The sequence below is a fragment of the Egretta garzetta genome, unplaced genomic scaffold (assembly GCF_000687185.1).
Source record: "Egretta garzetta isolate BGI_Z169 unplaced genomic scaffold, ASM68718v1 scaffold946, whole genome shotgun sequence".
NCBI lineage: Eukaryota > Metazoa > Chordata > Aves > Pelecaniformes > Ardeidae > Egretta > Egretta garzetta.
In genome coordinates, this window is record NW_009260032.1 from 11,230 (window position 1) to 26,261 (window position 15,032).

Here is a 15,032-nt window from a genome sequence, read left to right on the forward strand (position 1 = left end):
TGCCAAAGTGTAAATAAGAAAAAAAAACCCAGCTACAATTCAACCACATTTTGCACATTGGCCTTCAAGTTTATTAAGAGCAAACTCGGCTTAGCTTCAGGTGTGTGTGCATTGAACGATTTCCCTTTCTTGTTTAACAATCTCCTCTGCTTCCTTTCCCTAATCACCCAAGTAATCCAGAGCTATCTGCTAAAAGATGGCGAAGCTGAAAGAAAACGGCATTCTATTTTTTTTTTTTAAATCACATTATCCATCACAACCGTTTGTAACACTACGTGCCCAGTTAATACAGACGGCAATGAGATTTCCTGACGTCTCTCACTGATGTGCTGTTGGCCTTTACTCCTATTATTATGAATTTGCCAATAGTCCCTATTAATTCATACGTGACAGTCAGCCAGGAGAAGGTCATGTATTTTCCCCTCATGCACAAGATCAGTTCTTCCCAAACTTACACTCTCTGCATCACTCTGAGTCATTTTCATCCTCAGGGGTTTCTTTTCTGTTTAAGTTGACATTTGCCTTAAACCCGATTGCTCTTCCAAACAGTACTCATAAAAAAATCAGGCAGGCTTTGTTGTTACTTTATCTTAATGTAATAAATGCTAGTAACTTCATTCTCTCTGCAAAAACATGGTTAAATTTTATACTGGAGCCTTTTTAAGGTCTTTCCTAAGTGTTCAGAAAAGTATCACAGCAAAATCAGTGTGTTTGGTAATTGCCTGGGAGGAAAAAAAAAAATTTTGGTTCTCAAAAGTTAAATTCACTTCAGAATTTAAATACTTTTGGGCTGACTGCTTCCCTCCTACAGCCCTTATATGACTCACTACAGCCCAAAGTAGGTGCCCTCAATTCTATATTTCCAAAGCGGGCGTAATTTTCATCCGGTTATGCTCCCTTTGCAGTGCTTTTTCCCTTCCGGCACCTGAAATTGCCACTGGATTTGAGCACTTTCTGATCCTGTGTTAACACGCCCGGCTTGGGTCACGGGTGGGTTGCTCTTCCTCATCTCTTTCCTCGAGGAATATGCACGCATGCAGCAGGAAGTTGTGTTTTGGTAGGGTTTTGCACCATTTTCAAATGTGTACTGCTTGGCGCTCGTGCTGCAGGAGGTGCTGGAAGCAGCACAGCAAGAAAAGAGAGGGAGGGGAGGGGGGTGCTCACCTGTAGGCCCTGTGGGGGTCTGTCAGTCTCCCACAGGCCTTGGAGAGCACCCACTCTCCCCCCTCTCAGCCCCCACACCCCGCCAGCTCAAAGGGGAGTTTTGTCTGGACTTTACCAGAGCTCAGGTTCCATTTCACATGCCAGGCAACAGCGAGCGAGTGCCTGCCTCGGCACATTTGGGGCCCCTACTGCATCCCTTTTCTCAAGCAGTCCCAATTCTCTGACGAGAAGGAAGAACGAGAAAAAAGGCAAATGGGAAAGAACAAGAAGCAAAATCCCTTAGCTTGGGACATACTCAAAAAAAGGCCCAGCCAAAGCAGAGAGCACCCCGAAAGCCGGGGTTACTACTGGCAAGCTTTAGCAAGAGCTGGCAAAGGCTTTAATGTTCAGAGAGGGGAGACATTTCATACATACTCTGCGTTACATAATTAGGTATGACAACACGCTGCAGGCAAGGAGAAGTTTGGAGATTGCTGGATTCCACGCTGGCTCTTTCCTGCTGTGACAACGTTTGTTCCCAAACTCAGGAGTTTTGACATGAAGTTTTGTGCCCATGAGCTCTGCCCCAAAGGGACCACGTGTCATTACAGTGAAGAGCTCTTCGCAATCCTACCACTTGCACAGAAATGGGGGAGACTCCTTATCGGTGCCAATACCTGACTAACGATCCGTGTCCAGGGACAGACCTTGCCCCAGCGCACAAAGGACAGGAGAGAAGGTGGCGTCAGTGCGGCTGCGTTACCTGGGACAGGAGAAGTGCCCCCCTGTATAATGACAGGGGCGAGGGCAGCCTCCCCTCTTAAATGTGCTCCTGGAACACCCCTTCTGCCACTGCTGTTTATCTGGTTAAAAATAAGCAAGCAAACAGATTGTGGAGTGTTCCTACAAGTCTTTTAAACAGGGAAGCATCCCCTGAGTACACTTGTCTCCCTTTCATGTAATATAGACATCACACTTCTCTAAAAACTGTATTTAACCCTTTTTATTTTTCTTGCAAAAACCACCTTAGAATCGTGGTACGTCTTCAAGAAGCCACATTTAATTGCAGCAGCACAACAGGACATGCCTGGATTCAATTCCATTTGGACCTATGGAATGAGGGGGAGGAGGCCAAGATCCCCAAGATCCCTCCCATATTTTGCCTGATAAATCGAAACACTCCTCAGTTGATTTGGCAGGTCACCCTGACCCCCAGCTGAGGCGCTCGAGAAGGTTTTGCAGCCAATGACTGGAAGGTCCCGGCTTATGTTGGAATCTGCTGGTTGCCAGGTTTTTTCTGTTTCTTCTTCTTGACCTTGGATACACCAGTGTCCATCCCGCTGGAATATTCAGATCGCAAGATCTCAGCAAGGCGATGTTTGCCATGGGTCTTCTTGAGAAGGTCAGACCTGGGCAGAGGGAAGAGAAGAGGAATTAGATTTCCTTCTCTCCGAAATGCTGCTAGGTGGGTTACTTATTTTACAGCTGTGGAAAGTGACATTTGCGCATTAGCAGAAGAACAGCTACCTCTTCTTGAGGCTTGATTTGAAATTCTGTCTCATGCAAAATTAGATATTGTTGTGACAGGTTTTCACAAAGGTGGCAAAATATCATGCCGTTTTTAAAAGCAAGCCTTTGTTCTGTACAAATGCTCTTGCAGGGGTGGCGGGGAGAAGGAAGGAAGGTTGTGTGCTGAAGGCTGATGAATTAGGTGACACAGCAGTTTGAAAATTATAATAATAATAATAAAAAAAACCTTAACAGCCTTAAGACATTGAACAATGGAAGCCTTTTATAAACAGAACTTAAATCCAGAGCCTGAGAACACAAAAACCCCAAACAAACAAGCAAAAAATAAAAAAAGTCAGGAGTTTAGACCAAACAGACTCTCTTCTTGCAGTGTCCTGCAGACATCACATGCACCTTACAGCCTCCCTCTCCAGAGACCGGCTTTTGCAAAGGTAGCTGCATTCTGCCCAGCCACTCAACATGGATGTCCCTGTAGCCCTAAACTGCCAGCTATAAATATAAAACCCCACTCAGCATTTTTCCACCACAAGTTCTGCCACTGTCCTGCTCTGTGACCTTGGGCCAATCTCATCCTCGTTGCTGCCATCACCCTCGCTTTCTCTTTAAACTGCAAAGTCTTCAGCGCAGGACCCGTTGTTCCCTACCGTGTTCCCATGGTCCTGGGCACAACGGGATATTCACGGCTGTTGGTGTCTGTGCATCCCACTCTCCTCCTTATAATAAAGACCCGTAACAGATCTCACAAATTTCTAGAGAAGCATACAGAAATCTGTCTGTCCCTCTACATACAACGAAGGAATTGAACATAGCCCCACATCCATGTCAGCATGCATTTATGACAACACATGGAGCTCAGCAGCCCTAAAGGTTGCAGCCTTATAGCACTGCCTCTCCTAATTCCTTCAGGTGCCCAGAACCACGCTGGGGATCACAGGAGAAGGAAGCACTTTTGGCTGCAGCAACAGTTCAATCCATTCATCAGGCCAAACACACAGAGCAGGGAAGGGAAGCAAACTCTTGGCTGTCTGGGGTATTTGCTTGTCCCCTTTTCCACAGCTTGTTTTTCATCCCTGCATAGGTTTCATGGCCAGGGTGGGTTGGGAAGGATGGATCAGAATGATAAGAAGGATGGTGTGATGATTACCACTGCAAAACAGTTTTCCCTAGAAGAGAGCCTGGAAGACACAGGTGAGAAGACACTGCTACCTTCAGTGTAGTCTCCATTCTCACACTAATTAAACATTCAAGCTCTGCGTTGGCAGAAGGGCTGGAGACTGGACATACCATAGAAATAAGACACACAGCCATCATCTGGTTTGAACCCACAGAAACTAAGGCAAAAAAGACAGAATCAACTCAAAAGCGACTGTAGTACAGCTAATGAAGCAAGTGTGCTGTTGGTAAACCTGTACCTGCAGTACTTCCACAGCAGATGAGCCTTGTCAGCCTGCCTCGCTGAACACACAAGCCACAGCAGCACCCAGGGACCCTCGTGGGTGCACGCACAGCCCCAGGCCAAGGTGTGCCCTCAACCAGCCCAGCTCTGCTGCAAAAACTTTGCAGTACAGCTGTATCCTCTGCTCAGTCCCCTCCATCACTCAATAAAGTTTCTATTTGACACTTTCATTGTGTCTCCAAGCATTTACTACAGTAATTTGAGGGTTACCAAGCAACAGATCAGTTTACTTAACAACAGGGAACTATCTGCTGCAAAAGGACAAGTAATCCGCCAGTAGCTGCCGGGCTGAGTTTCAGCTCAGCAGGGAGGTTGTCCAACACTTTATTATCAATCAGGTGAAATCATTGCCCAATTAGTAAATCAATACCCCCTGCTGTGGTGATCAGCTGTACACAGAAAAGCAAGGATGAAGGGAAAAGGGAGGTTTCTCCCTCTAACCAGAGCCACAAAAATCAATGGAGCTGTGCTGTGGAACCTGTGCTGATCACCGAGAGCAGAAAAGCAGCTGTCAAGGCCCCGTTTAACCACGAGATGGAAGAGCCACAGGCAACAGCAACAGTCTGCAGTGACAGCACACCAGGAAAAGCGCACCAGGTCAGGATCCCCGGCCAGATTCTGATTCCTGTTGCAAACCTGCAAATTCCCCTTCTCTGCTCAACTGGCGAAAGTCTCTGGGGCTTTGCCAAAGCAGTCAAGATAACATCAGCGAGGAAAGGTGCCCTGTGGTTATGAGACAAAGCCCAGGAGAACAGATAGAGACCTTGATACGCATCCTCTGAGCATCCTTGGGCAAGGTATCTAATCTCTTTGGCCTTCGTGTCCATTCTCTCACCTCATAACCCGGGATGACTGCATTTTCCCTGTTGCCGAAGGCTGGTGTGTCGTTAATTTAAGAGTGCTGTGTGGTGGTACTGAGTACTGTAGCAAAAAGCTTCACAGAAAGGCTGTAAATGCAAGATGCATTTGCAACACAAGACAGAACCCGTGCTCCCATCACTGGATAAACGCATGGATTGTCAGCATCTGTTTCTGTGATCTCATGTCTAGATATCATGCTATATTGAGCCCTAATGAGAACACATCATGTTGATAACGGGCAGAGAAATCCCCAGCCCTTTAAATCCCTCCCTCCAAACACAACAGTCAGTCTTAGGCGGGGAACTTGTAGGGGGGAAAAAAGATTCACTAATGTCTGACCCATCCCAATGTGCTACAGCGCCAAGACTTCACCAGGGCTTAAAGGAGAAAGGAATGTTGAAATGGATGAGAAAATAGCCACTTTTATCAGCTGGGGAGAAATGAGACAAATCCGCCAGTAGCTGCCGGGCTGAGTTTCAGCTCAGCAGGGAGGTTGTCCAACACTTTATTATCAATCAGGTGAAATCATTGCCCAATTAGTAAATCAATACCCCCTGCTGTGGTGATCAGCTGTACACAGAAAAGCAAGGATGAAGGGAAAAGGGAGGTTTCTCCCTCTAACCAGAGCCACAAAAATCAATGGAGCTGTGCTGTGGAACCTGTGCTGATCACCGAGAGCAGAAAAGCAGCTGTCAAGGCCCCGTTTAACCACGAGATGGAAGAGCCACAGGCAACAGCAACAGTCTGCAGTGACAGCACACCAGGTCAGGATCCCCGGCCAGATTCCGATTCCTGTTGCAAACCTGCAAATTCCCCTTCTCTGCTCAACTGGCGAAAGTCTCTGGGGCTTTGCCAAAGCAGTCAAGATAACATCAGCGAGGAAAGGTGCCCTGTGGTTATGAGACAAAGCCCAGGAGAACAGATAGAGACCTTGATACGCATCCTCTGAGCATCCTTGGGCAAGGTATCTAATCTCTTTGGCCTTCGTGTCCATTCTCTCACCTCATAACCCGGGATGACTGCATTTTCCCTGTTGCCGAAGGCTGGTGTGTCGTTAATTTAAGAGTGCTGTGTGGTGGTACTGAGTACTGTAGCAAAAAGCTTCACAGAAAGGCTGTAAATGCAAGATGCATTTGCAACACAAGACAGAACCCGTGCTCCCATCACTGGATAAACGCATGGATTGTCAGCATCTGTTTCTGTGATCTCATGTCTAGATATCATGCTATATTGAGCCCTAATGAGAACACATCATGTTGATAACGGGCAGAGAAATCCCCAGCCCTTTAAATCCCTCCCTCCAAACACAACAGTCAGTCTTAGGCGGGGAACTTGTAGGGGGGAAAAAAGATTCACTAATGTCTGACCCATCCCAATGTGCTACAGCGCCAAGACTTCACCAGGGCTTAAAGGAGAAAGGAATGTTGAAATGGATGAGAAAATAGCCACTTTTATCAGCTGGGGAGAAATGAGACAGGAATAGAGAAGTCATAACTCAGAAAATGAAACAGCCCCAACACACGAGTTAGGAAGAACCTGTCCCTGAACACAAGTTATTTTTCTCTGTGTTACTGTCCAGCTCAGTGGGTGTTGAGTGCTGTGACATATTGGATGCCAGGCAGAAGCACCACTGGACTACTACTCTTTTATGCTAGATCGGGAGTATCAGGACTCCCATAGAAGCCAGACGGGAATTGGTAAGCAGTCAGAGGAGCCAGCAGAGATGAGTTAGCACCACCCTCTAACTTCAAGTGGGGGACACATCATCTCTTCATTTCCAAGGCTTAACCCTAGACCCAACCACTGCTTTGGGCTTTATGTTCCAGGTATAGGACAAAAACCATATCACCCCGAGATCTATCTAATCACCTCATTGTCAAGGGGGAGAGAAAGGTGCTCTGCACAGTGAGGAAGGGAAGGCAGAGAGCCTAGTAATTGCTTGGCATGGTCTGAGAAAGCTCCCCTCCTCCTCATGGAAATGGAGGAAGGAGTAAAAGACCCAGGTTTACAGCTGTCTGTGCACATCTGTAATTAAGTTGCAACCTCACAAAAGCTGGTACCGAGAGCCTCAGCAGAGAGACAGTAAGGCAACAGAGGAACTGTCCCCAGATGACTTTGTTATATCCTGAAAGGCCAGGAACAACCAGGCCAGAGGCAAACTTTTAAAGACAAAAAAAGCCCTATCCTCTTCCAGAAAACTGGAATGATTTTATTCACTCTTTAAACTTGAGAAACTCGTGAATCCTGCTAAATACACCACTGAATGATGAAAAGGCAGGAGAAGAGCATCTGGAAGAAACAAGGGAGAAAAAGTACCCAGTGAAGCAAAGAGAATAAAATCCTTCTTTCCTCTGCTTCAGTTTCCTTCTGCCCTCACCTGCAGAGCCACTCCCGGCACGCTGCTCCCCTTCCCCATCCCACTCAGGAGCCGCAGGGGTGCTGGTGCTGCCCAACCCTCCGCCTCAAGAGGAAACCTGAATAATTTGGACCGGTCTCCTTTTCTGGCCCCTTGACTCTCAACTCTTTGCTTTGCTCAAGAGTATCAGAAAAGATTCAAGGCAAACCTTTGTTCACATCACGAAAAAAAACCCCCAAACCCAAGCAGGTGAATGCAGCATAGGTGATTAGCCCCAAATCCTCTCTGTTGTTTCCAGCTCTGTCTTCTGCTCTGCCACACATATTAACTCATCACAGAAGTCCCACCTAGCTTACATGCAACAGAGCTTCACCACACTCAGTTTGTGACTTCCACACACCTTGGGTGATGGCTTTGCTAGCTCTGAAGACACCATCCGCTGAATTCCACAATCACTGGCAACGAGATGCTAGAGTAACAGAGACTATACTACGGCAAAAACCACCCAAGGCAAGCATACTGAACTAAGCTTTGAGGATGTTCAATGCAGCTGAGATCCTGTGGACAGCTCCAAGGCACAAACAGAAGAGGAAGAGAAGCGTACACAAACTGTTCTGTTTCTATATAGCATCCCATTCATCTCCCAAGCATTACTGATAAGATTGTAAGAACGATCAAGTTTCACCATCCGATTTCATCAGATTGAATGTTACAATACGCAAACCATGATACTGGATGTGGAGACTCTCAAACATTCAGGTGTGAAAGGACCAAGTGATAACAGTAAGAAAAGGAATGAGTATCTGACACCATTCTTCATTTCAAATTTCTAGTACGTACATTTCATTGACACATCTGCTTCATTAGAGAACCGAATCCCAAGCTGATCTCCAAGCCAAAAGCTCCTACATGCCAGAGTAGCAGTACACATACATGTGGAGTTTCTTTGGTATCATTTGATGGCTCTGATGCCTCTGCTAGTCTTTTTACCTACATGGTGAGTGAACTTGTTCTTAGAGATGTCTCCTCCAACTTGGTTGGCATTGCTGTCTGTTCCTTTGTCTTGAGCTGTGTGAAACGCTGGTGCAATGCAGTGCAGCAAGTGTAGTGACCTTTACGCAACTCGCAGCATCTGCAGCAACCAAAGGCTCCCAAATTGCTCCAGCTGAGGAAGAAGGAGTATAAAGTTCTGACGCACAGTCCCAGAACTCATGGTGTGTCTTTGGAGGAGACAGGAGTAGCCTGTTTCATTTATCAGAGAACATTTCAACATGGATTGCACTATCAATCTGCCTGACAGCATCTCCAACAGCTCTTTGAAATTGTGCCAGCAACAGAGCTGGGTTACCTCTGGGCCAAGGCTGCTGCAACACCTGCTTTTTCCACTTACAGTGTTGGATGAACCATCTGCAGCCAATGCAACCCTGTTTGGGTTGGTTTTTCTGTTGTTCTTTTTGCGGAGCAGGGGCAAGAAATTCATCAGTAATCCTACACTGCTCTCGACAAGTCAACAGATGGCCTAGGTACTCTGTTATCAGCCGATGCAAACGCTAGCTTGAGAAGATCAAGGAAAATTATTACCCAGTCAGACTGAGCATCAAGCACTGTTCCAGAACAGTCAGAGCAGAGCAGTCTTCACGCTGAGACATGCTAAACAGTAAAGCCCACCTTACCCCTCCCGAAGTCAACTGTACTTCAGCTACACAGAAAGAGACAAAACCCCACAGTTTCACTTGCACTACCATCCCTTGGTCTTCACCCTACGGAAAAAGGATGAAAGCACCACTGGGAGGCTGGGAACCTCCCAGGATTCTTGCTTCTGTCAGGCTCTTTCTCAGCCTAAAGGACAGAATGTATTTCAATTAGAGAGCTGATAATTTTTTGGTGCGTACCAAACGGCACAGAGGTTTTCCAGCTCCATGTGCAAGCCCTATTAGCTCGCTCAAAGATGGAGCAAAGGCTCTGTGCTGCAGCCATGGTGGATCAGGACAGTAATAAAGGGCATTGCTGCATGCAGATAACAGTCAGATGGATTTTACAATTATAAAGCTTAAATTTTGTAATGGGACTTTTTTATAACATCATGATATGGTAAGGAGGACTCATCCATGTCCCTGAATGTGCCTGAATGAAGAGTGATGGTGATGTTTCCTTTCACAGCAGCCATGTCTCTTACTCTAATTTTTGGATCCGTTTGCACTCCAGCCCATGAATACATGCTCTTACCTGAGCTCCACTCTGCCTTTCTAGAGCAGACTGCCCAAACCAAGTGAAATTCCCAGTGGGCAGCATTCCAAACTTGCATTTTGACTAATTAAGTGATATTAGTAAAGATGTAAATGGCATGCAAAAACTGGCAGGCAAACTGCTTCTAATCATTAGACAATTGCTGTACAGGGAGACCCAGCTGCAGCCTTGATTCACAAGCCTTGTCAATAGAAGCATTAGTCCTTCCAAAATTGTCAATGCCAAGACATTCAAAAGTGGTATCAAGGATATGAGGTAGGAGAGAAGGTAAAAGGCTACTAGCTTTCACCCAAAGGAAACTGCTGCCCTAGCCATACAGAGGACACACAGGGTTACAAGGTATATTTCCCAGCAGGAGTCTAATTCTATCCGACCACTAAATGCTGAAGAATGAATTAGCACAATAACCTTACAGCCAAAACCTTAAGGGCATGATGATATCCATATTCAGAGCAATGGCAGTGTAATGATGATGTAAGCCCATCCCCTCAAACAGAAGCACCCCGGACGCCTTTTCTCGATCCCTTCTTAGTTAAGGGTTGGACTTAAACTCTGAAGCACGAGGGGATTTTCACCTTATATTTATACTCACTTTTTGCACATGCTGTAGCAACTATGAATATACTTGATACTCATGTCAATGAAATCATTCTGAGCATTTCTGGCATCAGAGATATCCTGTAGCAATGAGTTCCACAGAACCTACCAAGCTTAAAGATTTACCTCTTTCTCTGTAATGGCTTGAATTCACAAACAAGGCAAATTAAGTTGCAACTTCCTGTTACAGTGAAACCCTTTGGGGACACACACCAGTCTTCCAGAGTTCAAAAGGAGAAAACAGACCATCAGTTGCCACAGAACGCCACGAAACCCCACTGCTCCAAAATGCAAAAGATTGAGTAGCACAGGGATGCATGGTGGAATGGCAATAGGTCTTTGGCATCTGCATTGTGAGGGAGTCAAAAGACGTGTCTATCTGGCATGTCAGCTACTTCCTGTGCATGCTGCTTCTCTGCAGTGAACGAAAGACAGTTAATCCCTCAATGGAAGTGGGATCAGCTTCCTTGAATCTTACCCTTCGGTAAAAGCATGAGCCCAGACACTTACTAAGCTGATGTCCTGTAACTTAATATACAGTATCTGGTTCATGTGCTCATCTCTTATCTAAATACAGCATTTCAACTTTCAAAAAAAAAAAAAAAAAAAAAAAAAATGCAGTGAACGAAAGACAGTTAATCCCTCAATGGAAGTGGGATCAGCTTCCTTGAATCTTACCCTTCGGTAAAAGCATGAGCCCAGACACTTACTAAGCTGATGTCCTGTAACTTAATATACAGTATCTGGTTCATGTGCTCATCTCTTATCTAAATACAGCATTTCAACTTTCAAAAAAAAAAAAAAAAAAAAAAAAAACATGAGCAATTATTTCAACTTTCAAAAAAAAAAAAACAAAACAAAAAACCATGAGCATTATTTTTCCACCTTCAGATTGGGTTTTGCAAGAACAACTACAGCTAAGGGGATAGTTGGTTTGCACAAAGAGGTTTAAAAAAACATACATCGAAGTTTTACATGTACACTCAGAAGGAGAGGGCTGCTTCCACATTTCAGCACTGAACCATCACACACCTGGCTGCTCTGTCATCTTGTCTCACCTTCCCCAAGCAGGCTCTCTAAGGAGGCGCTAAGCACAAAAGGAGACTTCAAAAGAAATGAAAAGTTTTCTTTGTCCTCTTAAGGAAACATTTAATGATTGCCTTTACCCCACTTTCAACCTGGACTGCCTGTTCTTTATTCTCTGGGCAGGTGCTGAGAGATGAGGCTTTAGTGAGCAGACTGATTAAAAACAAGTATCGGATGTTTGGAGACAATGTGTAATACGACAACCAACACTCATGGCATCACGTGAGAAATATAATTAAGAAGATTGCTCTGTGACTATGCTGTTACAATTTTGAGCCTTGCATATTACAATTAAAACCCATTTGTCTTCTAAATGGCAGGCTAAATTCTGCTTTCTGCTTTACCAGTGTGAAATCAAAAGCAATTATCTGTACGTTAACAGCACTATCTTGAATTTATGGTAGTGGAGACTGAATTTGAATCTATATTCACTTTCTCTAAACTATCCTATAAATACTAATATATCTTCTCTCTTTGTTTTTTTTTCTAAGCACACACAGAGAAAGTTGATTAGAAACAAGTTTCACAGGCAAGAACAATTGTTGCACGTCACAACTTTGGCTATTTCTGCAGGGTCTTAACTTTCCAGATGCTCTTGGATTTGAAATCTGGAGCTTGAGCCGTGACGAGCCTGTGCAAAGTCTGCCCACTTTCCCTGAGCTGCAATTATATGATCCACGTGCAAATGAGCTTTCAAATCACTCTCAGACCATTTGTTCTAACAGCTCCACATCCCCCAACCCCACACGTCCTGTGCATAAACTACCTACTGTATCTTGAGCTTGTCTGTACTATAATAGGATGAAGACTTGAGGAGGAGGAACGTCGTCTAAAAGAGGTGCGTAACAAGGCAAAAAGTAGCTCTAACAGAGTAGCAACATCACAGGAACAGAGAGAGGCATTGTTGCAGGCCAAGTAATCCTGTGACACGCTACTGTCAGTCATAGCTTGACACCCTGCTGGGCCAGCAAGACATCAAAGCCCACCCCATACCATCTTACATGCTCTTTATCGGCTAATCAGGCTATTCTTCCTGAAATAAAGCTCCGTTAAATCCCCTGCTCACAGGGGCATTCCCATCCTGTTGCCCATCTGCTGGTGAGGGTCAGCTGAAGCAGGAGGCAGATCAGCGGCCTGTCCCTGGTGGCTTCTCAAAGCAGGACAATGCAGTCTTCAACTTTTTATTTTAAAATCCCTTCTTCCCCTTGCTTTTTTTGTTTGTTTGTTTGTTTGTTTTGTTTTCCAAGATACGTACATGGCAGGAGATGTCACCAGCCCAGAACAGTTATGTGGATTAGTGATTTAATTGCACGGCTAGCATTTGCTAATGGAGTCTGCAGCAACAATTACATGGGAAGAGTCACAACTGATACTGATAAAAGAAAAAAGAATTTCCTCCTTCAAATTATTGCAGTGATTTTACTGGCAAGCCAGAGGTTCGCATCCTGCCATTGTGCTAGGGAAGACAGCGAGCCCTCAACATTGTAATCTCGAAAAGGAGGATTATCTATTCTGTGGAACCAATTTAAACTAGCTAGGGTCAGACATACTAAGCACCTTCAGCTCCATTTCAGGCGGAGAAGAGGATTCAGGGCTCTGCTCCTCCAGAAGCGTCAGGGAGTCTCAAATTCCTCACACAGGAAAGGAATACCCAGGAACAGCCCTGTCCACACACCAAAGGGGACAGAGCTGTGACTCCGGGTTTGCTACAGACTCTTCCTGCGAGAGATCGCACGTGATTTTGCAGAAATGCTTTTGCCAGAACTGCAGGCAGCAGAGCACAAGTTTGTAGTAGGAACATTTCTACCAACAGAACTGCCTTTTGATTTGGGCTTGTACTTACATAACTACAGTCAATCATGTAATTAATAACTAAAAAAATACACTGCAGTCCTCCCTTTTCCTTCAGGTACTAAGCTAATGTCTTCTTAGGGAGAAGAAGAAGTAGTCCAAGCTGCAGCTGACCATTCTGAGAGGATGGACACAATTTGTCCCATGGCAAATCTTACAGCCAGGAAACTGCTGGTGGAACTGCAGGAGAAAGCCTACAGAAGACTGCCTGTGTAGTGTAGAAAAGGTGATAAAAAAGGCCAGAGGAGGCCACAAAAGGCCTTTAAAGGCAGTAAGACACATATTTTACTCCTGATGCAGTGGTATTTGTCAAGGCCAGGGTGGAAGAGACTATCTTGTGAGATAAATCAGGACTCATAGAGCCTTGCTCATAATGCACAGGACAGTCAATTTCAAATTTTAGAAGCGAAAATATTAATTTCTCTGCTATTTCCTTGAAGCTTTTATCATCCCATGCCCTACAGCAACAGCAAGCACTTATGAGCACAGCTGTATTTGCAAGAGCCTTTCCCCAGACAGGGATGAGGACAAAGAGTTGCTAAGGCAGTTGATCCCAAGCCAGGGATCATAGCTCTCTGTAGGACCATGTGGCTGAAAGCGGGAACGTGAATGGAAAAGGCCTGACAGCTTCTACTATGGAGGTGCTTGGCCATGACAATAGGACTGCTGCTGGAGCTCTAGCAACCAACACCTGCACCAGAAAGAGAGCCACTGCAATATATGGGAAGTCTCATGCTTTGCTCTGGAACACTGCCTGTACCCTTCCTCATCCTTCAAGGTATTGCTCAAGTGAAGTATAAATAAATAAATATAAGGCTGTTTCTGTTCATAAGACTCATAGAAGATGGTGCTTTTCAAGTGCTCAGAAAATGGAAAAGCTGCAGTAAAATCTAGGCTAGTCTATGTAGGTGTATGTCCACACTTAGCAGCTTCCTTAAAAAAAGCTTTTTTATCAGAAGTCAAACTATAAAGTGAACTGCTTGGGGTTTTTTTGTTTTTTGGTTTTTTTTTGTCTTTTAAAATTGAATTCCCACTCAAATGTTCAACCAAGGTGGTTTAATGAATGTAATTTTTAGGCTCTCTAAAGCCATTAGAAAAAAGGGTAATGAAACAACAGCTCAGAGAGCAATGCAACCTAAGTCGAGGACTTAACATGATTTAGCCTCTTGGGAACAACCACACATGACCTGCCCATAGCAGGGGGGTTGGACCAGATGATCTTTGAAGGTCCCTTCCAACCCAAACCATTCTATGATTCCTGGAACAAGAAAAGCACACTATAGCTTGTCATGTGGTGTTCCTCAGCTCAGGAACATCAAGTTGGCTTACCTTTTTGGTCTTGGTTTGGTTTTCTTCTTTGAGCCTGCAGTTGGAAGAGCAGTCAGGTTCTGGGGGGCATCTCTCAGGCCAAAGCTCTTGGCCACGTGACCCAGGTGGAGAGATTTAATGTGGAAGATGTGCTTGAGGTTCCTGGGATAGGTGGTATAGGCACAAAGGAAAGACTGCAGTGCTGAGGGGGGAAAGAAAAAAAAGTTAATTCTGTTTGCTACTGCATTTTTATATATACACATACTTAAAGATTCAGCTGTTCCAGCTGAAAGGACATTGGTCTTGTCCTTTGGGACACCTTCTGGTCAGCAGCTGGTAGAAAAGGTTGGTATGTTAAAAATCTGTGAAGGTTGTATAGTACTAGTACAATCCCAAAAGGAGAAGGTAGGTGGTGGAGAAGCGTTAGGAACTGAAACAAAGCTACATTAAGTTGCATTAGGTTTGCCTCTTGCAAGGATGCCCCTTTTCCCAGAAAGGGCGATGTTTCTAGCACTTCTGACAAGAAGAGTCACTGACATCAAATGGCAGCAGATAAGGGGACAGAGGGAACAGAGATACAGGGATGAAGAGAGGGAA

The 15,032-nt window shown here is 45.0% G+C and overlaps 1 protein-coding gene across 5 annotated transcripts in view; it reads right to left on the minus strand.

The window, feature by feature from the left end:
* Positions 1 to 1,945: 1,945 nt before the first annotated feature.
* Positions 1,946 to 15,032, minus strand: part of DDX31 (DEAD-box helicase 31) — a 50,045-nt gene continuing 36,958 nt past the window's right edge. Inside the window, exons 18-20 of one of the 5 annotated variants that reach the window (XR_004842313.1) lie at positions 14,457 to 14,637; positions 12,834 to 12,939; positions 2,473 to 2,552 (exon numbers count right to left, since the gene is read on the minus strand). Coding sequence is in view for 3 of the 5 variants with exons in the window: in XM_035896558.1 (XP_035752451.1) it covers positions 2,408 to 2,552; positions 14,457 to 14,637 (326 nt within the window). In the remaining 2 variants the exon portion in view is untranslated. Of the gene's footprint in view, positions 2,553 to 12,833; positions 12,940 to 12,963; positions 13,819 to 14,456; positions 14,638 to 15,032 lie in introns of those variants that run through there. The other 4 variants (XM_035896558.1, XM_035896557.1, XR_004842314.1 and 1 more) reach the window with 4 other exon arrangements.